General features: G+C 36.6%; 1 protein-coding gene across 1 annotated transcript in view; it reads right to left on the reverse strand.

Annotated features, from left to right (window-relative positions):
- Window positions 1-27,136, reverse strand: part of Arp6 (Actin-related protein 6) — a 213,155-nt gene that overhangs the window by 13,975 nt on the left and 172,044 nt on the right. Inside the window, exon 10 of the mRNA XM_090396053.1 lies at window positions 3,758-3,820. Coding sequence (XP_090252179.1) covers window positions 3,758-3,820 — 63 coding nt within the window. The remainder of the gene's footprint in view (window positions 1-3,757; window positions 3,821-27,136) is intronic.

A 27,136-nucleotide genomic window follows, 5' to 3' on the forward strand; every position in this document is an offset into this window, starting at 1 on the left:
AAACAACTTTGCCAGAGGGCACTGCCAGTTCACTTCACATTTTCATAGCATACAAGCTGACATACTGTCCAGGCCCACTGCTGTATTCACATTGATATTTTTCAATATAGGGAGCACCTCCAGTTCACTTCAATGTTCACATCAGTCTCTGTCACCTCATAACTGCAAAGTTGCCTGAATGATATACCCTTGCAAAGTGACCACTTAGTAACTGAAAGTGCTCCCCATGATAGCTTCTTCTCTTCTGGTGTCGCTTTCCTACCATAAGCACTGAGTAAAGTTATCTTTCCATAATCATTCTTTCTCTTACTTGCTCCATAGTGAATAAACTCTTTTGGATTTGCTTTGGCCTGTTTAGCTAATTTTCTCTCAAAATCTGACGTAGCCTTCCTTACCATACTGGTTACTCTTCTTGCTTGTGCTTTATATTGCGCATGGGCATGTTGATTACCTTATTTATATTCCTTTCACAATGCTTTCTCTTTTTTTACAACTCCTGCTTTCTATTGCTGCTTACTGACTTAATCCCTACTTTATCCTCCTGATCCTGGGTATGCCCTCTGATAATGCTTTGCTCAAACAATCCTTGAATGTTTATCATGTACTTCATGGCACGGCACTGCTTCAAGTTGCCTCCTGAATTTGCCATAATCGCCAGTTTTGTAGTTCCACATAAACTCTTTGCGATAATAAAAAATTATTGTTTTTTTTTTTATTCTTGTGAAATACAGGCATTTAATAATCATTACTATGTCAAGTGTCATTAAAAGCACAAAGATGATAATCTTGAATGGCAGGCATTATCAAGTAGAGTAATTTATTTATTCAGTGTAGGGGGAAGATATACAAGAAATTACTGAACAAACTATATACAGACTGACAGTTTAGTTAACTAGCAGATGGAACTGTCTGGGAGTAAATGCAGATTCCTGAGGCCTTCAGGAAAGGAGCGTAGGGGGCAGTCATCAGTCCTAAATCAGTTTAGCTGACTCCAGAGGTGTCAAGGTAAACTGAATTCTGGTGATGTGATAGTTGGATCTGCGATCAGGTATTTGTTTTTAGTTTATTCCGGTCTTCTCCACCAGTCCTGGAGATCATCATCATCTCGTAATCCCACAAGCCATAGGAGATTTGGACATGATAGATGCTGGAGGTGAAGAGATATCTTGATGAATAGGAAGATACATATTATTTCTGATTTTCTTTATGTCTTTGATGATAGCTTCTTCTGATGGCAAACACTTCATCATCCGTGCCTGCTTGGTTGGTGAAAATGGAGAAGGGGAGCCAATGTGAGTTGTGAACATTGAAGTCCCCAAGAAGAATGACCTCACTATTGGGGTATTTCGACTGCAGAAAGTCAAGCTTTAGAGAGAGATCGAACAGTGGGATTCAAGGATGTGTAGTCTCTGGCATGGTATGTTGGTTCTGATGAATGCACAAGTGCTGCCCTTGTGACAGAAAGAGCTGTGTAATATGCAGTTTGGGTAGTTGAGGTGGACAATGGCTGTTGAGGTTGCCAGTTGGGGTTCTGATAGGAATAGTACTTCTGGTTTAGATGACTGCAGGTGGTGGTGGTGCACATCATTTATATTGCTTTTTAGACCACAGATGGTGAAGTGGATGTGGATTGTTTGGTTGCATATCTGTGAATGGATTTTTTTTTATGAATTTTTTTTAAACCATTTTTTGTGGGAGAATTTTTGAGATCTGTAGTAAAATCGCATTTCTTTAGGTTGTGGTTCATTGTATTTTGTGAAGAAGAGATAAAGAAGAAGTGGAGCATGCAGTGAGAGGTGGCAGACTTGCAAACATGCCACCCACACAGAGGGAACTCAGTCTCCTGTCCATACCTGTCCTCGACAGTCTCCCCCCCCCCTCCCTGCAGCTATGGTATTTGGTCTCCCTCTGGCTTAAAATATGCACCCATTTATATGGAATATGAGAGAAATTAGCCAAAACACTAAACCAGCAGTATACAAGACAGTGTTCAAACCAGTTTTAATTTATGGATCGAAGAGTTTGGTTAGATTACAACAAAGATAGTTAAAGCAGTTTAGTTGCACAAGAACTGTATTTTTAATAAGTATTTTACTTCAAATCACTTCCTTTCCAAATGCCATAATTTTGTTTTTTAAGCAGTAATACTAGTTCCACCAGAGCATGTTTGTGGAAATGATCCAAGCTATAAGAAGATGGCTATATAATGTGTCCCACTAGCTTATTAATAGTCTGAATAGAGAAGAGATTTAAATTATCATGATTAAAGTGCATATGAAATAGAATATTTTACACACACACACGGTGCATTTTTAGGATGATATGCATACTAGTACCGTTATTAACAGTGAAGTGTGACATATGGATGTGCTACATTTAGAAATTTGTAATATTTAGTAATTTTTTTACATGTTTACTTAGTATGCAAATAACTTAGTTATTTAATGAAATTTACATTTTTCACTGTGTATTGTTAAGATATTTTCTATAATAAAACGTTTTTTATATTTGCTATGAAAAAATTTTTATCATATGCATTTTAGTTATTTTTTTGATGTACTTAATTTGGTATTCTTATTCCAAAATATTATCACACTACAAATTAAAAATACCAATAAATAATTGTTCAGTTTTCTTTTCATATCCTTTTAATTTTCAATTTTTTCCTGTTAGCAAAGCATGAGTCATAATACATATTGTGACTCATTCTTTATGAAAACAAATATATTATGAAAATTACAACATATGTACAAAGGAGTACCCAAAAATAACTGATTATTTTTGGGTACAAAAATTATTTAAAAAAAAATCTTACTAAAGTTTATAATACCATATTCTAGTCTCCTTCAAAGTACTCTCCATGTGAGTGAATGCATTTGTCCCAACATTTACACTGCTAGAAACAGTTCTAAAACTGTTCAACTGGAATACTGTTTATGGCTTTCAGCAACTTTTCTTTTATTTCATCCATATCATTGCCCTTTCATGGTTTTCTTTATCCATGGGAATAAAAAAGTTACAGTGAGAGATATTGGGTAAGTAGGGAGGGTGGACAAACACTGAATAAATGAGGCACAAATTTAGAGCAAATTTCGAAGACCAAATCTTCGAAAAATTTGATAGCACAAACTCCATGACAAATAGATGAATTTGTCATGGAGTTCAGAAACTTGCTCAATGGTCTTTCGACAATTTTGATTTGATTTTTTTTATGGCACAGAGACATCAAAGGATCATATTGCACCAGGACACAGGTCAGAGCAGTGCATGTGGTAATCAGTTAGTAGGACAATCACAAACATTCATGCCTTTGGTGGGATTCAAACCTGCAGCCTCCTGGCTAGAGAGTGGATATGCTAACTACTCAACCAACCAGGCCAGTGTCTTTCTTGATTTTTGTTGATTGTCTGGTAAAGTTTTTCAATGTTTTCATAATTTCTGCTTCTTGAAAATCGGCCAGATTGTGGTTGGTCTTCAATTGACATGTCCCCATTTTTGAAATGGGAAACCACTCATAGACCTGCATTTTACCTAAAGCGTCATCCTTAAAGGCTTGTTGATCAGCAGCAGTTTTACCCAAGAGAAAAGAAAAAAGCAGCCAGAACAATGAACCAGTTCACACAAGTATGGAAAACCGCACATTCATCATCAACCATAACTAGAAAATATGCGTGTGCCAAGTTCAGATTCCAGTTATTTTGGGTACCTCCTTGTATTTGTATTTGAAATGAATTTAACATATTTTTTTTTAACTTACTTTTCAGGAACTGTTACTTTCACATCGACTATGTCTGGAGCAAAGGAACGTACATCATTAAATCTATCAAGAATAAACAAAGATTTAGTTAAAAATGAAACTGATCTTGATAGAATAAATGCATTTATTTTAAATATTTAAAATACAATCCAACAAGAAGCTATTTTTTTCTCTTCACAAACTTATAGTGTTTGTTAGCATCATAGATAAGTTAAGTTTTCTGATGCTCTCTGTCTTTCTTTCACCCCCCACCCAAATTTTTGCCATTTTTAAAATAATCTGGAAACCCTACTCTGAAGACCAAACATGGAACCTTTTCATGCTACCTCAAGTCTCCAATAGTGAGACCCAGCAGTCCTACTGGGTATGAAATTCATCTTTGTCTAAACACGTTTGCAAATATCCATGCCTAAAGTGGAATATGAACCCATGATCCGATAGTTGAAGAGCTGAGACACTATTCGTTTGGCCAACCAGGCCAGCATACAGCTTTAAATATGGTATATTATGCAATATTAAAATTAAATTTTATAAAAACTTTTTTGATCATTCATTCTTTCTTTCTTTCATACAAGAAAATTACATAATACTTTATAGAAGTAGTATAGCAATAGGTATTCTAGATCAGTGCTTCGCAAACTTATAGATGTAAAGGCCCCTTTGGAAAAAAAAAAAAAAATTGTAATTCAGACATGTATTTATTGTATTTATATTCAATACAAAACATACACAGCGAATATTGCAAAAATCAAATGCAAATATTACATTTTTACATAAATAATTAATATTACATAAAAGAAATTTAATAACAATCGAATGTGATGGATGTGTTTGAATACTGCTACACAAAAAGTCAATATCAGGTGAAATATTTGAAACTGCAATTCTTAGATTTCTTGCCAATGCTTCCATTGATAAGTAGGACCTGTGTTGTTTATTTTTAATTACCAATAACGATGAAAATGCTGTTTCACAAAGGTATGTAGATGCGAAAGGAATTAGCATATTTACGGCTGTGTTTGCTAATGCAGGACGTTCTTTTTGTCTTCGAATCCAAAATTTGGATGAATCACTGTTAACAAATTCTGATTCGAGGGTTGAATCTGCTCTCTTATCAATTAGTTCTTCTTGGGATGACCATGGAAGATTGCTAAATTGTAGAGAAGGAGCAAATGGTGTTGTTGTTATTATTATATAACACTTCCAGGGAGTCCAAAGCCTCATCAGGAGGGCGCCTACTCTACAACTTTCTCCACTACTCAATCCACCAATGCCATCTACCGCCCATCATCACCACTAGTAGTTTCATAGACAATCACAAATATCCATGCCCATGGCAGGATTCGAATCTGTAGTCTTTTGGCTGGAGAGCAGATACGCTGACCACTCAGCCAGCTAAACTCATGGATTTTAGATGCACCGACTTTACAACTGTCTGTCTCCACCAACCGCAACTACCTTCATCATCTACACCAATGCCATCTACTGCTGACCACCACCCCCTACTACTTTCACAAACAATCACAAACATCCATGCCCACGGCAGGATTCGAACCCACAGCCTTTTGGCTAGAGAGAGAGGATACGCTAACCACTTGACCAGCCAGGCCAGCAATCCAATCATATTCTTTATCTTCAATCAAATTAGGAAAATATTTTTCGAAAAATACCATAGAATTTGTGAGATGGTTAATTATTATCCTTTTATTTTCTGTTGATAGTAAAATATTTTCTTTAACATATTCATGAAGAGAAGTAAACATTTGTTTTATTATCCTTAAAACTTTTTAACGACGCAGAAAGTTTTCTTTGAAATGCTTGCAATTTAATGCTGAGGTGTTTATATATTAATGCTTTTTCCTTGCAGAGAAAGATTCAATTCATTAATTTTTTCTAAAAAATCTGACAGATAAGAAATGAAACAACCAATTTTGATCGCAAAAATGGGATTCTTATCGAGAAGAAAAATTCGTAATTCATCTTTCAATATTAAAACTCATTTTAAACTTTTCCCGTGGGACAACCACCTTACTTCTGTGTGATATAAAAATATCATAATTGGAATCCATCTCTTGGCATAAAAATGAAACAGTCTTGTCTTAGTAGCATTACTTTTTATATAATTAACTATAGTAGAAACTTCTGAAAACACTTTACTCTGCGATTCTTCCATTTGTCGAGATACTAAGTTTTCTCTATGGATAAGGAATGAACATGTCTTGCATTTGGATAAACTTTTTTTTTTACTTCTGCTACAAAACATGAAATTCTCCCCGTCATGGCTGGGGCACTGTCAGTGCAAATCCCAATGCACTTTTGCCAATCAAGTTCATATTCTTTAAAAAAAATTATTCACTTTTTCAAATATATCTTTTCCTTTGGTTGTACCAGAAAGGTTTCTGCAAAATAGTAGATCATCACGAATTTGAAAATTATAGAGGTATCTAACAAAAACCATTAAATTAGCATCTTTTGTATATCCGTAGATTCATCAAGTTGAATGGCAAATGTATTACTTTGTTTGATTCGTAAAATTAATGTAGACATGATATTATAGGCAATGCAATCTATTCTTCTTTTGTGTTATTAGACACAGGAATTTTTTTTTAAAGGTTCTGATATTTCAGAACCATGGATACTTTCACAAATTTTATTGCGGCTGGTAAGACGAGGTAAGACCAACTGTATGAGGTTTCTTTGTTTTTGCAATTAACAAAGCAATTTCAAAAGATACTTTTACTAATTTATCATTCAATTTAGTATGTTTTGAAGGATAGGTTTGTCCAATCCATTCGCTTGGATTGGACAAACGTATCCGTATTTTCGAATTTTTTCATACGACATTTTTTGCCTCTTACTGTCTGGTGCTGAAGACGATGCGGACTCGTCTGTTAAAATATGAGATACTGTCATTTATGAGTCTGTTTCTGCTGATTTTTTTTTTTTTTTTTTATCAGCCACTTATTGATCTCAGGATTAAATTTTTAAAGTAGAATAGATCAAATAATAGCACCACATACCAATACCAGCACACCACAAACTAACAAGATAAAATTAGTGAATTACTTGAATAAGGGAATCCCTGGCGTTTATAGTTCTAATGAATGTGATCTGTGCTAGCGCAGCTGCCCTGCACCCCAAGTGTATTTCTTTCTTGTGCATCGCTCGCACCTGTGTACACTACCAATTTATTTATTTATTTATGCTTATGGCTACATGAAACTGGTAAGTGAAAAGTACAATCACAATTTCCAGAAACAAACCGTGATCTTCTGTTTCCTCCATAACCACCGCCCCCACCATACCAACTACAGGTCAAGGTCCAGGCTGGAAAGCCAATTCAAGGCCTCATCCATCACCTTGTGAATGTCCTATAGGCCACCACAGTGAAATTGGCACCTTGGGCAGTCGTACACAATATGATTAATCGTCTGAGCCATGGGAGAACAATTACAATAAGGGTGATCTGACAGCCCCCCATTTATGTAGAAGATAGCCACATCTGCCCTGACTAGTTCTGATCCTGTTTATGGATGACCAAATCTTCCTAGGAAGATCAAAACCAGGCTGCGGAGCACAGGGATCTTCTACCAGGAAGCCGTTTGTTAGGAGATTGTTGACCAATATTCTTTCCATATGTCAGATATTGATGACAGCGCAGCTGAAGAGAGTTCATCCATGGACCAGAGAGGCTTTCTAGATTTGAGGCGAAGACTAGGTAGGTTTACGAGAGTCTGGTGTAGGGGTAGGAGTGGGTTGCTCATTGCTTTATTAAATTCCTTAATTGAGAATGTCTTCTCCATATGTGTGGTGGAGCAATGTTAGATAAAACAGGCAGCCAGGAGAGAGGGATGCTTCTCACCGTCCCACTAATTGTGCGCATGGTAGAGTTCAGCTGGGTGTCTATAATGTTAGTGTGTGTGTGTGTACTTCTTTCCCAGACAGGGGCACAATATTCTACTGCAGAGAATGTGAGGGCTAGTGCAGACGACCTTAGGACTTCTGCACCACAACCCCAGGTTGTTCCAGCAAGCCTTGAAATGATGTTATTTCTGGTTTTAATTTTATTGGAGAGGTTGATGATGTGCCTTTTATAGATTAGGCTTCTGTCCAGGCTCACTCCAAGGTATTTTGGGTGAGGCTCATGTTCTACCATTTTTCCACAGAAAGAAAGGTTGAGTTGTCGATTCGCCTCTGCATCTACAGGTGAAATACTGAGGACACTGTTTTTGTTGGATTTGGCTTCAAGTACCACTGCTTGAAGTACTCTTCCAGGGTGTTCAGGTCTGTATTCAAGGTTGATTCTAGGTTGGTAAAGGAGGTGGATTGATGTAAGATCGCTAGGTCATCGGCGTACATATACTTGCTTGATCTGGTATGAGGTAGATCATACACATAGATGTTAAAAAGCATAGGGGATAACACAGAGTCCTGAGGAAGATCACTGTGAAGGAATCTGGGCCTGCTCTTTTTTCTGCCAATATGGACCCGGATCTTTCTGTTGGAGAGAACAGATTAAAATATTACACTTTGCTCTTTTTGAAAGTGTAATACCAATATTATAAAGTGTAAAAAACTCTACAACTTTTTGAATCTGGGCCTGCTCTTTTTTCTGCCAATATGGACCCGGATCTTTCTGTTGGAGAGAATAGATTCAAAAAGTTGTAGAGTTTTTTTACACTTTATAATATTTCCTAGTTTTAGGAGGAGGCCCCTGATCCAGACAGTGTCATAGGCATATGTTAGGTCAATGAAAGTGGCACCAGATTTAAGTTTCTTTCTGGAAGTCTGCTTCAATTTGAGTTGTCAGGGCCAGAACCGGGTCACAGCAACTTCTTCCTGGCCTGCAGCCAGCTTGTTCAGTAGGGAGTACTCTTTCAATGAGTGGTGAAATTCTTTTAAGGAGAATTCTTTCAAAGAGCTTAAAGGTGGTGCAAAGCAAGGAGATAGGTTGTAGATTTTTCACTTCATTTGGATCTTTCCCTCGTTTTGGCATGGCAATTATTTTGGCTTCCCGCCACAGCTTTGGTAATTTACCAGTCATGATGATTTCTGGGCAGCCAGCCATGTTGACCAAGATGTTTTAGGAACTCAGGAAGTATACCATCCACTCCTGCAGCTTTGCCATTCTTGGTAAGTTTTAAGGCTATTTGTACCTCTTCCTGAGATATTGGGTGTGCGAGTTCAGGAAGCTCGGGTTTCATCTTCAGGATTTGTCTAATGGAAGCTTGTACAGCAATTTTCCTGGTAGAGCTGGGATGAATCTTGGAGGTTTTCAATAAATGGTTAGCCATTTGATCAGGAGTTATCTTTGTTTTGTGTGCCATTGGCTCTGCTCCACCTAATTTTCTCAGAAGTGACCAGCTTCTCTGACTTCTCCAGGGTTGATATGAGCTCCTTAGCAATAGCTGGATCTTCAGTTTCCTCGTATTTAAAACTTGGCCATTTTAAATGAGCGCAAGATTTTGTGCTTATAGCTTTTTTTGTTCTTCTTATTGATACCTTTGAAATGAAACTTATATGAATAAGCATATATTTACTAATATTCATTAAGCGTCAAAATACACAGGAATGCAAAATTTGTGAACCAACACCGATGTGATTTTTTCAATTAAAATATAAAAAATAACAAAAAAGAAATAATGAATAATAAAAGGTAAATGTTTCTTTTAAGATAAAAAAAATCTACTTAGTCTTAAAACATTTTAAATTTGTTTTCATTATTTCATCGCCCCCCCAACAAAACTAATGGCCCCAGGGGGCTGCAGCCCACAGTTTGGGAAGCGCTGTTCTAGATGACTACTTTGGACTTTCTGTGGAGATTTGTACATCAAGATGCAAGATAGTTTATATGTATGTTAGGGACTATTGTGAGGGGGAGGGGAAGAAATATGCAGGTGCAAAAATATAATTAATCATATATCTTAAATCAGGGGTGCTTAAGGGTCAAAGCTGTATAACTGAGAGGAGACCTCCACATAGCCTTTAAAGGAATGCGGAGAACCGACCAGGGCTTCTGACCTAATGTCCAATCCTCACCTTCTCGTGGTGCACCCTGTTGGGTATCTACTTTGATACTGAACGAACAAGGATGGGCTGGCAATTTGGGATTTAGCCGACCAAATTGTATTCTTATTGGTTAAACCAAAATAAAAAATCATGGTACAACATGACAAAATTTCATGCCGGCTGGGGTGTCGCCCGGTTAAACAAAGCCCCCATTGTTTTCGCCAGGGAACCAGGGCGAACAGCGAAAAGTCAGCTACTGGAACAAATCTGAAAACAAACCCCAACTCAACATCACCAGAGTTAAAGATCGGTACTATCGACGTAAGAAGCCTGAATGGCAAAGAAATGGAGCTAGCTGAGGAATTAGATAAGTACCAGATCGACATAATAGGGGTGACTGAAACAAAAAAGACCAAAACTGGTGAGATCTTTCTGAGCAATAAATACAAAATGTTATATTCAGGCAATGACAATCAAGGAAAAGAAGGAGTAGCCATAGTATTCAACACAAAATACGAGGCTAATCTTCTTGAATGGCAGTCAGTCTCAAGTAGAGTAATGTGGGCAAATATGAGAATGGGGAACTGGACAATGAGACTTATTTGTGCCTATGGTCCCACAGAAGGTTCTACTAAGGTAGAAGTGGAGGAATTTTTTGAGGCGTTAGAAAAAGCAACTGACACAATGAAAAAGGAAAAGTTGGTCCTTGTTGGGGATCTAAATAGTAGAGTAGGAAATGATTGTGAGACATACAAAAATATTTTGGGAAAATTTGGAGAAAAGAGCAAAGCTAATAATAATGGCAAATATCTGTTGGATTTCTGCTCAGGACATGGACTGGTTATTACTAACACCATGTTCGAACATAAAAATGTGCCCAAATTCACATGGAGAGAAGAGGCTAGGAATAAGAAAAGTCTCATTGACTATGTTATTGTTGTTAGTGATGTTTTCTCCCTGGTGCAGGACACCAGAGTGTACAGAGGATTTGAAATTGGAAGTGATCACTATTTAGTCTTGAGCAGGATAAAACTGAATTTCATATTGAAAAGAATAACATGTAAGAAAGTTTTAAAGCGAATAAAAGTTGAGCAGCTCTCAGATGTGAACTGTAGACTAAAATACAGAAATATTATTGAAAAGAAAATGAAAGAGTTTGAGAACAGGAATCAAACCTTGAAGATTCAGTGGCAAACTCTGAAGGAAACATTGATTGATTCTGCCAGAGAGGCATGTGGTGAGGTTGTGTGCAAGGATAAAAAAATCAGAACTCCCTGGTGGACACAGGAAGTTAAAGAGGCAGTGAAGGAAAAGAAGAAAGCATATCAAAAGTTCCTGGCAAATAAGTCAGCTTTTACTCTTACAGAATACAGAGACAAATGTAAGAAAGCTAAACAGTGTGTAAAACTAGCTAAACAAAAGTCATGGGAGGACTTTGGCAAGAATATAGAAAATAAATATCAAGAAGGTGGCAAAATATTCTGGAGGTTGTTGAAGAAGCTTAGGAATGGAGGAAAGAGTGCTGTAAAAGGAATTAGAGATGATAAAGGTGAAATGAAAACAGGAGAAAAAGAAGATATCCTTGAAGTATGGGGTAATTACTTTGAAAAACTGCTAAATGAAACAAGCAGTGATGACAGCCCAGTGATAAAAAACACTGACCAGGCATGCAGTCAGGAATACATATCCATACTTGAAGTAGAAAAAGCCATCAAAGGCTTGAAATGGGGAAAGGCAGCAGGAGTAGATGATATTTGACCGGAAATGCTGAAGTATGGTGGTATAAGAGTCTTACAGTGGCTGCACTGCATAGTTCAGAAAGCCTGAACAGACGGACGAATTCCCAATGATTGGAGTAGAGCTCTCATAGTACCCATATATAAAAAGGGAAATAAAACTGAATGTGAGAATTACAGAGGTATTTCCCTACTGAGTGTTCCTGGCAAGATCTATGCAAGTATACTTGAGAAACGGTTGAGAAGAATTGTGGAAGAAAAGCTTGGTGAAGAACAAGCTGGATTCAGGCCAAATAGAGGCTGTCAGGATCAGATCTGTAATTGGGTGTATAGGCTTACTTGTTGCCTATATACCCATCTATACACGTCTTGCCACAGTCTGCAAAGATATCTGAAATGTGCTTGAATGGAGCCAATTTGCAAGCTGACCTGCTGTAGTATGTTGATTATGTTTTGCTGTTATAACCAAAAATCCATCTTCATGCTCCGTGGTAAAGTGAGGGCGATTTCTTAGCAAATGTCTGAAACACATTCCATTGGTTTGAAATGCTGTTCTGACCCTAGGTAGAATGTTATGCGAGAGTCCAAACTCTCTAACAATACCAGTAATTCTTCAAGGTTTCCAAAAATTTTTCTCCACATGAAATCATGTAGATGATGTCTTTGAGACATTACAAGACATCCAAGTTTGCAACTTTATTCTTTCATGACAAGAGCTTCCTTCAGATATAATTTGCTTAGCAGCAGCCTTTTGCCTTTCATCCTGTTGAGTGCTACCATGTGATCCCTGTGCAAGCAATTCAAAAATTTGAACATGTACCTGCTTTCTACTTGAAACTGTCAGTTATACAAATTGTCAAAAGCTGATTCATCTGAATTTGCAGTAGTAATCTTCAGAAATAGTGTTCATCCTTAGGTTTTGGACACCACTGTAGTATTGTGTAGGGCTTGTTGAAAAGGGAGTATGGTCTTCCACTAGGATGGAGACTTCACTACAGACATTTCCATCTTCGTAATAGTGGATCCTCATCAGGTTGCATACACTGGCTTATGTTTACGCAAGAAGACCTTAACATTATCAATGTTTTGGCAGAATTTGTTAATTATTTATGTTTGGTGGATCCAGTTAATCTCTGGTGTTGTTAAATTTTGCTTCCATCAGTCTTGGATTCTTCTTTTTTTGTTAATTGTAATTTTTCTTACCTGTGGACAGCTGCTGTCTATCACTAATATATTCAAAATTCAACTCTGTGCAGGACATTGTCCATGGTTTTATTTTCCTGATGAGGGAGGAGAGAAAGCAAAGGTACACTGATGTGTATCCTATCCAGAATTCTCTTAAGCCAAGTTCTTAATTCTTTGAGGTGTGCATTCCATTACTTTTTTTAACTATAGGTTCTGATGTAGGGGAATTTTTTGTGGGCTCTCAGGAGTAAGGCTATATTCATTTCTCTGATTCACGCTACAGAGACTAAGTAAAACATACTCGGTGTATGAGGGTTTTTCCACTAGATGTTGCATTTGGTATACTTCCTCCTCATCTCCTAATATGGTATATTCTGCTCAGAACATACCATTATCAAGAGGCAAAGAGGAAGCTAAGTTCAGGTTAAATGAGGATTATGAAGACTATACTTTTACTTCAAGACAAAGTCAAAAAATGGAAATGTAATAGGGATCTGTATTTAAGTTTTTTAAAAGCTTTTTAAAAATGCTATTATTATATGGTATAGATGTAACAAAGATACCAGGAAATTATATACTTGGTTTAATCAAACTTTGTTTGCTTACACTTGGATAATGGATTAAACCAAGTATATAATTTCTTGGTATCTTTAATTTATAATATAACCAAGTAAAAAACTTTCAACAAGTATAAATGAAACATTACGCAGAACAACATATAGCATAGGGGTGCTTAAAGGTCAAAGATATATAACTGAGAGGAAACCTCCACATAGCCTTTAAAGGAATGTGGAGAGTCGACCAGGGCTTCTGACCTAATGTCCAATTATCACCTTCTCGTGGTGCACCCTCTTAGATATCTACCTGGATTCTGAACGAATGAGAATGGGTTGGCAATTTGGGATTTAGCTGACTAAATTGTATTCTTATTGGGTTAAACCAAAATAAAAAATGATGGTACAACATGACAGAATTCCATATTAGCTGGGGCATTGCCTGGTTAAACATGGCCCCCATTGTTTTCGCCAGGGAAACAGGACAAACAGCGAAAAGTCAGTTACTGGAACAAATTCTAAAATCCACCCCAACTCAACATCACCAGAGTTCAAGATTGGTACTATCAACATAAAAAGCAATATGGCAAAGAAATGGAGTTAGATGAGGAATTGGATAAGTACCAGATCGACATAATAGGGGTGATTGAAACAAAAAAGGCAAAAACTGGTAGACATCTTTCTGAGCAATAAATACAAAATGTTATACTCAGGCAATGACAGTCAAGGAAAAGAAGGAATAGCCATAGTATTCAACACTAAATACGAGGTTAATCCTCTTTAATGGCAGGAAGTCTCAAGTAGAATGATGTGGGAAAATATGAAAATGGGGAACTGGACAATAAGACTTATTTGTGCCTATGGTCCCACAGAAGGTAGAAGTGGAGGAATTTTTTGAGACTTAAGAGAAAGCAACTGATCCAATGAAAAAGGAAAAGTCTGTCCTTGTTAGGGATCTAAATAGCAGAGTAGGAAATGATTGTCACATATACAAAAATCATATTGGGAAAATTTGGAGAAAAGAGCAAAGCTAATAATAATGGCAAATACCTGCTGGTTTCTGCTCAGGACATGGACTGGTTATTACTAACACAATGTTCCAACATAAAAATGTGCACAAAGTCACACGGAGAGAAGAGGGAAGGAATAAGAAAAGTCTCATTGACTATGTTATTGTTCATAGTGATGTTTTTCTCATTGGTGCAGGACACTAGAGTGTACAAGGGATTTGAAATTGGAAGTAATCACCATTCAGTCTTGAGCAGGATAAAACTGAATTTCATATTGAAAAGAAAAACATGTAAGAAAGTTTTAAAGCTAATAAAATTTGAGCAGCTCTCAGATGTCAGCTATATACTAAAATACACAATATAAGAAAAAATGAAAGAGTTTGAGAACAAGGACCAAATCTTGGAGATTCAGTGGCTAGCCCTGAAGAAAACACTGATTGATTCAGCCAGAGCGGCATGTGATCAGGTTGTCTGTAAGGATTAGAACAATCAGAACTCCACGGTGGACACAGGGAGTTAAACAGGTAGTGAAAGAAAAGAAAAAAGCATATCAAAAGTTCCTTGCAAATAAGTCAGTTTGTGCTCTTAAGGTTGTACACCGAGTAAAACTAGCTAAACAAAAGTCATGGGAGGACTTTAGTAAGAACATAGAAAATAAACATCAAAAAGTTGGCAAGATATTCTGGAGGTTGTTGAAGAAGTCAGTAATGGAGGAAAGAGTGCTGTAAAAGGAATTAGATGATAAAGGTGACATGAAAACACGAGAAAAATATATCCTTGATGTATGGAGTAATTACTTTGAAAAATTGCTAAATGAAACAAGCAGTGATGACAGCACAGTGGTAAAAAACACTGACCAGGCATGCAGTAAGGAATACATATCCATACTTGAAGTAGAAATAGCCATCAAAAGCCTGAAATGTGGAAAGGCAGCAGGAGCAGATGATCTTCTTCTTTCTTTCTTCTTTGGTGCATCAATCCGAAGATTGGTAATTATAGCAGCACATCACAACATTCTGTCTTGTGACCTCCTTTTTATCTCTTCATCACTCTTAGCACCAGTTAGCATCATTATGTTATTTATATATGAAACTCTTGGTTTGCCTCGTGGCCTCTTTCCTTCTACAGTCCCCCTTCATTATTTCTGTAATCAGTCCCCCATGCCTCAAATAGTGTCTGATTAGGCTTTTTCTTCTCTTACTAGTGTGTTTCATTAATGACCGTTCTTCATGAACTATATTTAGAACTTCATTACTTTTCCTTCCTATCCAACTAATTTTCATCATCTTTCTCCAGCACCAAAGTTCAAATGCCTCCAACTTTTTCATGTCTTGTTTTGTTAGAGTCCAGGCCTCACAACCATATAATGCAATGCTCCATATGTATGTTTTCACTAGCCTTTTTTTGAGCTGGATGCTAAGTCCTTTACTGGTAAAAATGTTTCTTCTGTTATAGAATGCTTTTTTGGCTAGGATTATTCGTGCTTTAATATCTGATTTGTTTCTTCCATCTTCTGTGATAAGACTTCCAAGATATCTAAAAGAGGATACCTGTTGTATTAGGTTATTATTTATTTCCAGGTTTATTTTCATTGGATTTGCTTTACTAGTAATTAATAATTTTGTTTTCTTATAATTAATTTTTAGGCTGTACTGTGTGAAGATTTCTTCCATCTTTGTTAGGGTTTATTTACTTTAGGAATGGGTATGATAAAGCATTGTGTAAAATCTTTGGGGTGATCCCTGTTTCATAAATATCTTTTATAATCTTGAAAAGGTATGACTTAGTTATGTTTCCTGAGTATTTTGTTAATTCTGAAAGGATGTTATCAATGCCTGGTGCCTTGTTGATTGGCAATTCATTCAGTGCCCATTCAAATTCATCTTTTAATATAGTTGGACTAATTTCTTCCATATAAAGTCTTGTTTCATCTTCTACAGCCTTGGCGTCTAGATCTTTTCTACTATATAGATCTTCTAAGTACTCTTTCCATCTTTCCGAAATTTCTTCCTTATCTATAAGTATGTTCTCCTGTTTATTTTTGATAATTGTACTTCTTGTCTTGTTTTGCTGGCTTATTCCTTTTATAATGTTATAAGCTTTATCGATTCTTCCAGTCTTTGTTAGATCTTCTATTTCTTTATATTTCTCTGTATACCATTATTCTTTTGCTTCTTTACAATTTCTATTTATCATATTTTTTATATGTTTATATTTGTTTTTGCTTTCTTCTTTCATCTATTAGATCTAGAATGTCCTGGGTGATCCGTGGTTTTCTTATTTGCTTCCTCTTTAATCCTATGCAGTCATTAGCAGCCTTGATGATCGTATCCTTCAAATGTGTCCATTTTTCCTCTATGTTTTTCTTTTCCCTCTCTCCCGTTTTAATGCTTTCATCAGTTTGCTGTTTAGAGTTTCTATAGTTTTCCTCTGTTTTCAGGTTACTTATGTTCCATATGGGCCTTTTCCTTGGTTGTGAGTTTTTTTAAATTTTAGATTACATTTAAATAAAACCAAATTGTGGTCACTGTCAACATCAGCTCCCGGGTAACTTTTGCATGATTTTACTTGATTTTTAAATGCAGATGATATTTGACCAGAAATACTCAAGTATGGAAGTATAAAAGTCTTACAGTGGCTGCACTGCATAGTTCAGAAGGCATGGACAGAGGGACAAATTCCAGATGATTGGAGTACAGCTCTCATAGTACCAAATATAAAAAAGGAAATAAAACTGAATGTGAGAATTACAGAGGTATTTGTATACTGAGTGTTCCTGGTAAGATATATGCAAGCAGTGGTTGCTCGTGGCTTGAAATCATGGTAAAAATTTAAAAAAAAATTAAACATGAAAAAATATTGTTTATTATTGATATCATACAGTTTAGTAAAATTCAAAATTACTTAAAAATAAAATCCATTATCATAACCCCAATAATGTTCTAAAATAAAAACTATAACAAATGTTATGTCTTTAATTGTAATGTCCAAAATTTAAACAGACGGAGGAAACACGATAAGACATACGAACTCTACTACTGGCGCAAACTGCGCCAGTAGTAGAGTTCATATAAACAACAGTAGAACTGCGCAACGGACAGTGCTGCATTACGCTAGTGGCTCGCATCTCATTATGACGTGCATATGCTTGTGCACGTAGCAAATACTAGCAATATGACACTGTGGTAAACACAGTGCTGCTAGCGTCCTTAGCCCTCCTAAGTACAAAATATACAGTTAGGTGCTGCTATAGACCAGGTGATGCAATAGATGGTGGAGACAGTTATGCATAAACAAATTGATGAAATGAGTGGAAGGAGGGTAATTATTATGGGAGATTTCAACTATGGTCGCATTGATTGGAGTGAGGAGAGGACACACAGGAGGAAGGAATTGGATTTTATGTGGTTATTAAGGGATAACTATCTGTGACAGCATGTAATGGAAAATACTAGGAGTCAGAGAGTGCTTGACCTAGTAATTACATCTGAGGATTTGGCTGTAACAAATATGACCACATTGCCACCAATTGGTGAGAGTGATGATAGGGTCTTGACTTGGGAGGTGGCTAAAGGTGTGGAATTTTCAATTAAGACAGGGTACATGTGGAATTATCGGGCTGGAAAGTATGACAAGCTTAGGAGTTTGATTGGTTCAGTGCCATGGCATGTACAACTGCAAGGACTAGAGGTTGATAGTGCATGGGAGGCAGTTAAGAAGTGTTTGCATGAAGCAATGGCTGACTGTATACCTAGAGTCCGAATAATAAATCAAGTAGGGGTTAAATGGATGAATAACACCATTAAGCTTGAGCTGCAAAAAAAAGAAACAACTATGGAGGGAATTTAAGGAGAAAGGTGACCGGAAGGCACATGAACGGTATAAAGCTCAGGCAAGAAGGGTAACGAGTGTGGTAAGAAAAGCAAAAAAGGATTACGAAAGAACATTGGCCATGCAGACTAAAGAGAATCCTAAACAGTTTTTTAGATATGTAGCAAGTAAAAGGAAAAATGTACATGGCAGAATGATTTTAGAGAATGCCGATGGTAGGGAGGTAACTGAATCAGTTGATATAGTTGAGTTACCGAGTGAGCACTTTGCAAGTATATATCATCTAGGTGGTGACATTGTAGAAACGAATAAACCAGTAGATTATATGGGAATTGTAGTGAATGAAGTGGAGGTGAGTAGTCTATTGCATAACCTCAATGTCAATACATCCGTGAGATTGGATGGTATACCAGCTCGTGTCGTACGAGAAGCAGCTAAAGAATTGTCAGCACCCTTGACCATTTTGTTTAATTTGAGTCTCGGGTCTGGGTTAGTCCCTAGGGGGTTGAAAGAGGGGAAAATAGTTCCACTGCATAAAGGTGGTTCCAAGACTGCTGTTGTAAATTACCGACCGATTAGCATATCAGGAATCATTGTCAAGGTCTTAGAGAAATTAGTCAAGAAAAGAATACAGGATTGGATAGATGAAAATGGGATATTGTATGGGGGACAACATGGTTTTGTGAAGGCGTAGATCATGCCTCAGTAACTTGCTCACGTTCTATAACACAGTGACAGCTGAACTGGATAGGGGTAATGGGTTTACAGTGATACTACTGGACCTTGCCAAGGCCTTTGACAGGATACCACATGGAACCCTAATCAGTAAACTGGAGCAGATGGGGATAGATATAGGGTTGGTGAGATGGATAGGAAGGTGGTTGAAGGAGAGATACCAGAGAGTAGTTTATTCAGGAGTGGAGTCTAAAAGACAGCTTGTGACTAGTGGTGTGCCGCAGGGCTCTGTTCTTAGACCACTGCTTTTCAATTTGTTCATCAATGATATAGGAAAGGATTTGAGAGGAAGTGTTCACTTGTTTGCTGATGATGCAAAGTTGGGTAGAGCAATTGTGAGTGCACAGGATGTCAAAATATTACAGGATGATTTGGATAGTTTGGAGGACTGGACTAGGAAAAATGGATGTCAATTTAATGTGGCAAAGTGTAAGGTTATGCACTTTGGGGTGAAAAGAATAGCAGCAGTATATCGCATTGGTGGAACCGTACTCCAGGAGATTGATGAGGTCAGGGATTTGGGAGTGTTGGTGGATAGGGAATTGAAATTTAGGGGACACATTGCAAAAGTGACTATATCAACTCATCAAATCACTTGGCTTCTGAAAAATACTTTAACATGCAGAGACAAACAAGTTGTTATTCATCTGTATCAAGTCTTGATAAGACCCCATCTGGACTACTGTGCCCAGTTATGGGCATAGAGTTTCTTCGTGATGGGGAGGAAGTGGAGAGGATCCAGAGACGAGTGACCAAGATGATAGAAGGTCTGTGGAATGAACCTTATGAGAACAGGTTGAAGATTTGTGGGTTGCAGAGATTGAACGATAGGCGAAGGAGGGGTGATATGATTGAGACATTCAAATTACTGAAGGGTTTCTACAAGATTGATCCAGAAGATATTTTTGAAAATATGACTGGTGGTGGGAGGTCTAGGGGACATGCATGGAAGCTGGGCAAGAGCGTGGTTGACAAGGGTGTTAGAGCTAGGTTTTTTACTTGGAGATTGGTGAATGAGTGGAATAAGCTTCCAGAGTCTGTTGTGGGTGCTATGACCATGAATGAGTTCAAGGCGAGATATGATAGATACTGTGTGAATGTCGAATAGTTGTTCTTGACATGATGTTAGGGCCTCCCTCGATGAGTCTGTCGACTCCTTGGAGTTGCCCGGAACAATAATAATAATAATAATTCTTTCATTGTTAAGAAAGATTCTTGTTCCATTGTATAAGCCTTTGATTAGGCTACACATGGACTACTGTGCCCAGATTTGGTCATCTGGTTTTCAAAAGGACGAAGAGATGTTGGAAAGGGTCCAGAGTGACTGACTAAGGTAGTTATTGACCTCTGGAATGTCAAATATGAGGAAAGATTGAGAAGATGCAATTTACAGAATTTAGTGGATAGGAAGAAGACGGAAGATATGATAGAGACCTACAAGCTAGTAAGGGGATGTTATAGGACAGAGGTGGCGAACCTATTTATGTGCACATGCCAAAAATTTACAAATCAAGTTGCTGATGTACCGGTGCTTGCCAAAAATTTACCAATTGATTTGCTGACGTGTCGGGCAGTTTTTAATAAGGGAAAAATTAATAGAAAATTAATCTAACTTAATTTATTTATAAATTTATAATATATATATTTAAATTTTATAAATAATATTTTATTTTATTTATAATATTTATTTATATATAAATTTATAATGTTATTCAGTGTAAAATTGATTATTGTATTATTAAATTGATTTTCATTATGTTGGTTTGAAAAAAAAAGTAGTCAGAAAAATATTTTTATGTATTGTAACTCACCAACAAAGTAAGCTGAGCAAGGGAAGCAGCAGAAGGATGTCAACTTGTCGGCAAAACGCTTACCATATTTACTCAAAAATAACTCGCACTCACATATAACTGGCACCCCTGATTTTACTTGACGAGAAAAGACATTAAAAAGTGTTGCACATTTCTTGCAGATGAAAAATGTTCATGTGGAGTCGATAGTAACTCGCTTCCTGTGGTTAACAACACACTCCCAAACAGCCATTATACTGCAGATGCAAGAAAAACAAGTAGTTTTATTGTATCTATCCCTAATTAAAGTACAGAGGATTTTGCAGTCTGTGTATATATTTCTCAACAAATAGTGCAATTAGAGATAGCTGGAATAAAAACGGTGCTAATTAATGAATCACATGTCTGTTCCCCTCTCACAGAAACTATGCTGTATAGACGCAAGCAAAATCATATGTTGCACCGGAAACACAGCATCTAACTAAAAACTCTTGTCCAATTTTTCAATTACATGAAATAAGCGTTTGTTTTACTGCATTTGAAATTCTCGATGTCATTATGATAGATCACAAAGGCTAACATTAAATAAAATTCTACCACGAATTGAAATATGCCATATAATGCATGTGTGAGTTCCTGTGCCAGTTCAAACGCAAACAAGCAGCAATAAAATTCAACCAAAGGTTGAAACTTTGTCTGAGTTGAACCCACTGATAAAGAGAAGTTCCATCTGAACGATAAATGACACCCCATCGTGAATGTGTAAATTAAGAAATATATAGTGAATGTTGTTATGACAGTTTCACATGTTATGGAATTTTGGTGAAGAGAATTAGCATTTCAACTCAACAATTGCAGGTTGCCTTTGTCTATTGGTTGTGTGACCTTTTGTTAATATCACACCAATCATATGCACATCTTCATAGCTGCTCTCTGGTGTAAAACAAAATTTAACTTGTACGTATTGTAACAATTAAAAAAAAAAGTTGAATAATTTATAAGCGTATAAAAGGATATCACCTGTAAATCGTTGACATGCCAGCAAAATTCTCGGACATGCCAGGTTCGCCATCTATGTTATAGGATCAATGTTGGAGAGGTTCTACAGAAAACAGTGGAAATCAGGGGTCATCCCTGAAAACCATATAAAGAGGGTATGAGCAGGGAAGGGAAAAGCAGGTTTTCTGCATGCAGAGTTGTGAAGACACCACACTTTTCCTGAGCGTGTGGTGTCTGCAGAGAATTTGAATGTGTTTAAAGTGTGATATGATGAGCTGTGTGTATGATAAAAGGACCTCCTAGATGAGTCTGACTCCATTGGGTCTTGGGGTGGTAATAATAATAATAATAAATAGACAACAGAATCAACAAAGCCAGTATGGTAGGAAGTCAGCTGAATAAATTTATATGGAATAAGAGAGAGAAATTAGTCAAAACAATAAATTAGCTGTATACAACACTGTGTTCAAGTCAATTTTAACTTATGGATCTGAGAGCTGGGTTAGAAATAAAACACTTGAGCAAAGACTACAGACTGCAGATATGAGAGTCCCGAGAAAGATTAGGGGCATGAACAGATGGCATCAATGGCAATATCATATTAAAAATGAGGATATTAGGAGCAAGAATTTGATATTGTTAACATCCAGAAATGTGTTAGAAGAGCTAATCTCAGGTGGTATATGGTCACTTAAACAGAATGAGAGAAAAAAGATTAACAAAACAAGTGTTCTTTGCCAGGTTGGCAGGAAGAAGACTCAGAGGAAGAAAAAGATATAGATGGATTGATACAGTAAAAAGTGGCTTAGAATACAGAATATAAAATCTGATAATGTTGGAGTCTTGACAGATAACAGATTGATTTGGAGGAAAATTGTTGATAAGAAGTTAGTAATGATGTAAGTTTTTCATGTAGTACTATCATAATATCCTGTACACTCCTTGTACATGCCAGGAATTTGATGATGACTGAATGAAATGAAAAACAAACAATGGTAGAAGAATAGTTAAGAGGAATGCATTCAGGAGTATCACACTGATAATGCAGGTTAAAAAAATTTCACCAAAAACTTGAAATGTGGAGAGGTAGCTAGAGTAGATGATGATTTTTGAAATGTTCAAAATAGGAGGCATAAAAGTTTTATTCTTGTTGCACTGCATAATTCAGGTCAAATTCTTGATGATTAGAGCAACTCATATAGTATCCATCTCTAAAAAAGGAAATAAACCAACATGCATGAATTACAGAGGAAGTTCCAATTAATGATTTATACAAGCATACCGAGAGACAAATTTAAGAAAGCTAAACACTGTGTAAAAGTAGCTAAACAAAAGTCATGGGAGGACTTTGGCAAGAACATAGAAAATAAATATTAAGAAGGTGGTAAGATATTCTGGAGGTTGTTGAAGAAGCTTAGAAATGGAGGAAATAGGGTTGTAAAAGGAGTTAGAGATGATAAAAGTGACATGAAAACGGGAGAAAAAGATATCCTTGAAGTATGGAGTAATTACTTCGAAAAATTTCTAAATGAAACAAGCAGTGATAGCACAGTGGTAATAAAACACTCAACAGGCATACAGTCAGGAATACATATCCATACTTGAAGTAGAAAAAGCCATCAAAGGCTTGAAATTTGGAAAGGCAGCAGGAGTAGATGATATTCGACCAGAAATGCTGAAGTATGGTGGTATAAAAGTCTTACAATGGCTGCACTGCATAGTTCAGAAAGCCTGGACAGAGGGACGAATTCCCGATGATTGGAGTAGAGCTCTAATAGTACCCATATATAAAAAAGAGAAATACAACTGAATGTGAGAATTACAGAGGTATTTCCCTACTGAGTGTGCTGCCTGGTAAGATTTATGCAAGCATACTTGAGAAACAGTCAAGAAGAATTGTGGAAGAAAAGCTTGGCGAAGAACAAACTGGATTCAGGCCAAATAGAGGTTGTCAGGATCAGATCTTCACTTTAAGACAAATAGTGGAGAAAGCATGGGAATATAACAAAGATCTGTATTTAAGTTTTGTCGATTTGGAAAAGGCATATGACAAAGTGCCAAGAGAGAAGCTATTCAATACTCTACAGTTATATGGTGTCAATGGGGCATTATATCAAGCAATAGTTAGTCTTTATTTGAGTTGTAAGTCAGCAGTTAGAATTGAAGGAAGTACAGGAAGATGGTTTAATGTTAAATCTGGTGTGAGACAAGGATGTACATTATCCCCTCTGTTATTCATTATCTATATGGATCACATTATGAAGGAAAGTGGTATTAAACCTGATATCAAAATTGGAGATGTTAATGTTAATGTCTCTTTGCTTTATGCAGACGATGTTATACTTCTAAATAAATCAGCTACAAGTCTGATCACAAAAAGACAGACAATGAAAATGGGCAGAATTGTTGAAAATGTCAACTGGATTGTGAATGGAGAACCTGTGGAACAAGTAAAACATTTCAGCTACTTAGGTACGCTTTTTAGTGAAGATAGTAAATTAGATATGGAAATAGACAACAGAATCAACAAAGCTGGTATGGTGGGAAGTCAATTGAATAAATTCATATGGAATAAGAGAGAAATTAGTTGGAACACTAAATTAGCTATATACAAGGCAGTGTTCAAACCAGTTTTAACTTATGGATCTGAAAGCTGGTTGAGAAGTAAAACACTTGACCAAAGACTAGAGACCGCAGATATGAGTCCTGAGAAAGATTAGAGGCAAGAACAGATGGCATCAATGGCAATATAATATTACAAACGAGGATATTAAGAAAGAACTTGACATTGTCAGCACCCAGGAATGCATTAGCAGAGCTAATCTCAGGTGGTATGGTCACCTAAATAGAATGGGCGAGATAAGATTAGCAAAACAAGTGTTCTCTGCCAGGGTGGCAGGAAACGACCCAGAGGAAAACCAAGATATAGGTGGATTGATACTGTACAAAGTGCCTTAGATGATAGAAATATAAGATCTGATAATGTTGGAGTCTTGACAAGTAACAGACTGATGTGGAGGAAAATTGTAGATAGGAAGTTAGTAATGATGTAAATTTTTCATGCAGTACTATCACATCCTGTACACCCCTTGAGGGTACATGGCAGGAATTTGATGATGATGACAAGCATACTTGGGAGGTAGGAAAATTTGAGAAAGAGAACTTAGAGAAGAACAAGCTGGGTTCAGTCCAAATAGGGATTACTAGGATCAAATTTTCATTCTAAGAGAGTTGAGAAATCATGGAAATATAACATGGATCTGGATTTTAGATCTCGAAAAGGCATATGACAAGGTGCCAAGAAAAAAGCTTTAAGGATAGTACAGCCATGTGGGATGAATGGGAGATTATTCATAGTCTATATTTATGTTGTAAGTCAACAGTTGGAATTAACAGGTTCACAGGAGGATGGTGTGGAGTTCTTTTGTTCAACTGGTCTTTTCAAATAATAGTAATATCATGCACTTCAGCTGTGACTGAGACACGAGCTACTATATGCATGATTTGTGACTCATTATTGTGATTGATCTTTAGAATGTAGTTAATGGTCTGTCTCCCTGACAAAGTCCATGTAACAATGGACGAAATATATTGGAGTTTTTAAATAAAATTCTACACAATTTTTTGCTTCATGTGTAAGCCATAAAGTTACTTTATATTGAGAAAGAGAGAACACACAAATCAAGTCTAGTCTAGTCTGTCACACTACAAATGAGAAAGATGAAGTGATCTAGAAACCAACAAAAATATCACATAACGAGTTTGACAGTTGTATACTTAAAAGGAGCTTGAGATGGTATGGTGCCCAAATTAATGCAACAAAAAATCAAGATCTCATCCTAAACTAGAATTGGTCCACTTTTATAAAATACCAAAAATTCAGAGAACAAGGTTATAATGGACTTATGCAGCAATGATCAATTACTGCTTATAACAGCAATTCTATTAACATTGTTTAATGTTTTAAACCAGCGCTTCCCAAATTTTTCCTACGATGGAACACTTTAAAAATCCTGAAATTTTAAACGGAACACCTTGGTTAGAGTCGAGTATCATCAGTCTTGTATTCAAAAGCTAAGTGCACACTATTGCCGAAGCAAGCTGTATCGCATCACAAAAATGAGACAGCACACACTACAGGCATGCCAGGCCACATCGCATCGCTTTGCTTGTTCTTGCATGTTTCCTAGAATAGATACCTCCATACTTCACTTGCGCTTGGAGTGTCGACAACCACTGGCAGCTGAGGCAAGGGCCAGCATGCTGGCCTTAATAGCACAATCCATGTTTGAATTGTGACAAGTTCAAATAACATGTTTGAACTTGTCGCAGCATTTAAAACCATTCCACGCTCATATTAATTTTGATAATTTTTCACGGAACACTTATTCACTTTCCACAGAACACGGTTTGGGAAACCCTGTTTTAAACAATGTTAAGAGAATAAAATTTCTGTTTAAGTAAGGCACATTGTGTAGGAAACCAGGTGAATAAAAAACATTTAATTCTATGTGGTCATGTTATACCAGTTTAATAGTAAGATTTAATAAATTTATTAAAATTAATTAGAAACATTTATTATTATTCTTTTGGCCACAATCTTAATAGTTTTGGTACTAAAGTAAGAGAATGATTTCAAAAGTTCTGCGCACTCCACATGTGTAGCCAGTGGAATGATGTAATAGTTTTCACTTTCGTGTTAGCTGCAAGTCAGACACATTAGAAATTTTATGTTGGGTGCTTTTCTCTTTTTGGTGTTCTTGTTCCACAAAATAAGACTAAAATGGAGGAAGAATCTGACTCAAGTAAAAATACTGCAGATAAACAGTATTTATACATCAAACTGAAACCTTACATTAAAAAACTCAACTGACATTCACAGTGAACTACATGGCATTTGTGAAGATGGTGCTACAGATCACAGAAAAGTGTTATGCTAGGTACAGTATCTCAATTCCATGAAGGTCACACAAGCATTAAAGATGATCCAAGAAGTGGAAGGCCATTGACAACTACAGATGGCACATCAGCGGTTATTGTCAACAACCTGCCTGAAGGCTGGTGTAAAATGGAACGAAACTGAAAATGAAACAAACATCTGAATCACATCTATTATTTCAGAATTTTGACTAAAATTTTGAAGAAGAGAAATTTCTGGCAAGTGGGTCCCATACCATGTGATAAAAGACCAATAAATCAATCACAAGAAGAACTGCTAAATTTTTATGAAATTGAAGACAAACTGTTTTTTGAAAGAACTGTTACTCTAAACCAGTGTTTCTCAACGTGGGACGTACACCCCCACAGGGGGGAAAATTTGAATATGATGTTGCATTCATCACTAATATACTCAAAACACTCACCATTGTCGGTGAGGGGGAACATCAAAATCTTTGAGGCGTTAAGGTGGGGTATGATCCAAAAAACATTGAGAAATACTGCTCTATATAAAATATTGGTATGAAATTTTGAACTACAACTGAAAAGCCAATTCTTCTGATGGAAACATTCAACCTCATCCTCTCCAAAA

Source organism: Typopeltis vanoorti, chromosome 7, assembly GCF_054136105.1.
Source record: "Typopeltis vanoorti isolate ZY-2024b chromosome 7, IOZ_Tvanoo_1.0, whole genome shotgun sequence".
Lineage (NCBI taxonomy): Eukaryota > Metazoa > Arthropoda > Arachnida > Uropygi > Thelyphonidae > Typopeltis > Typopeltis vanoorti.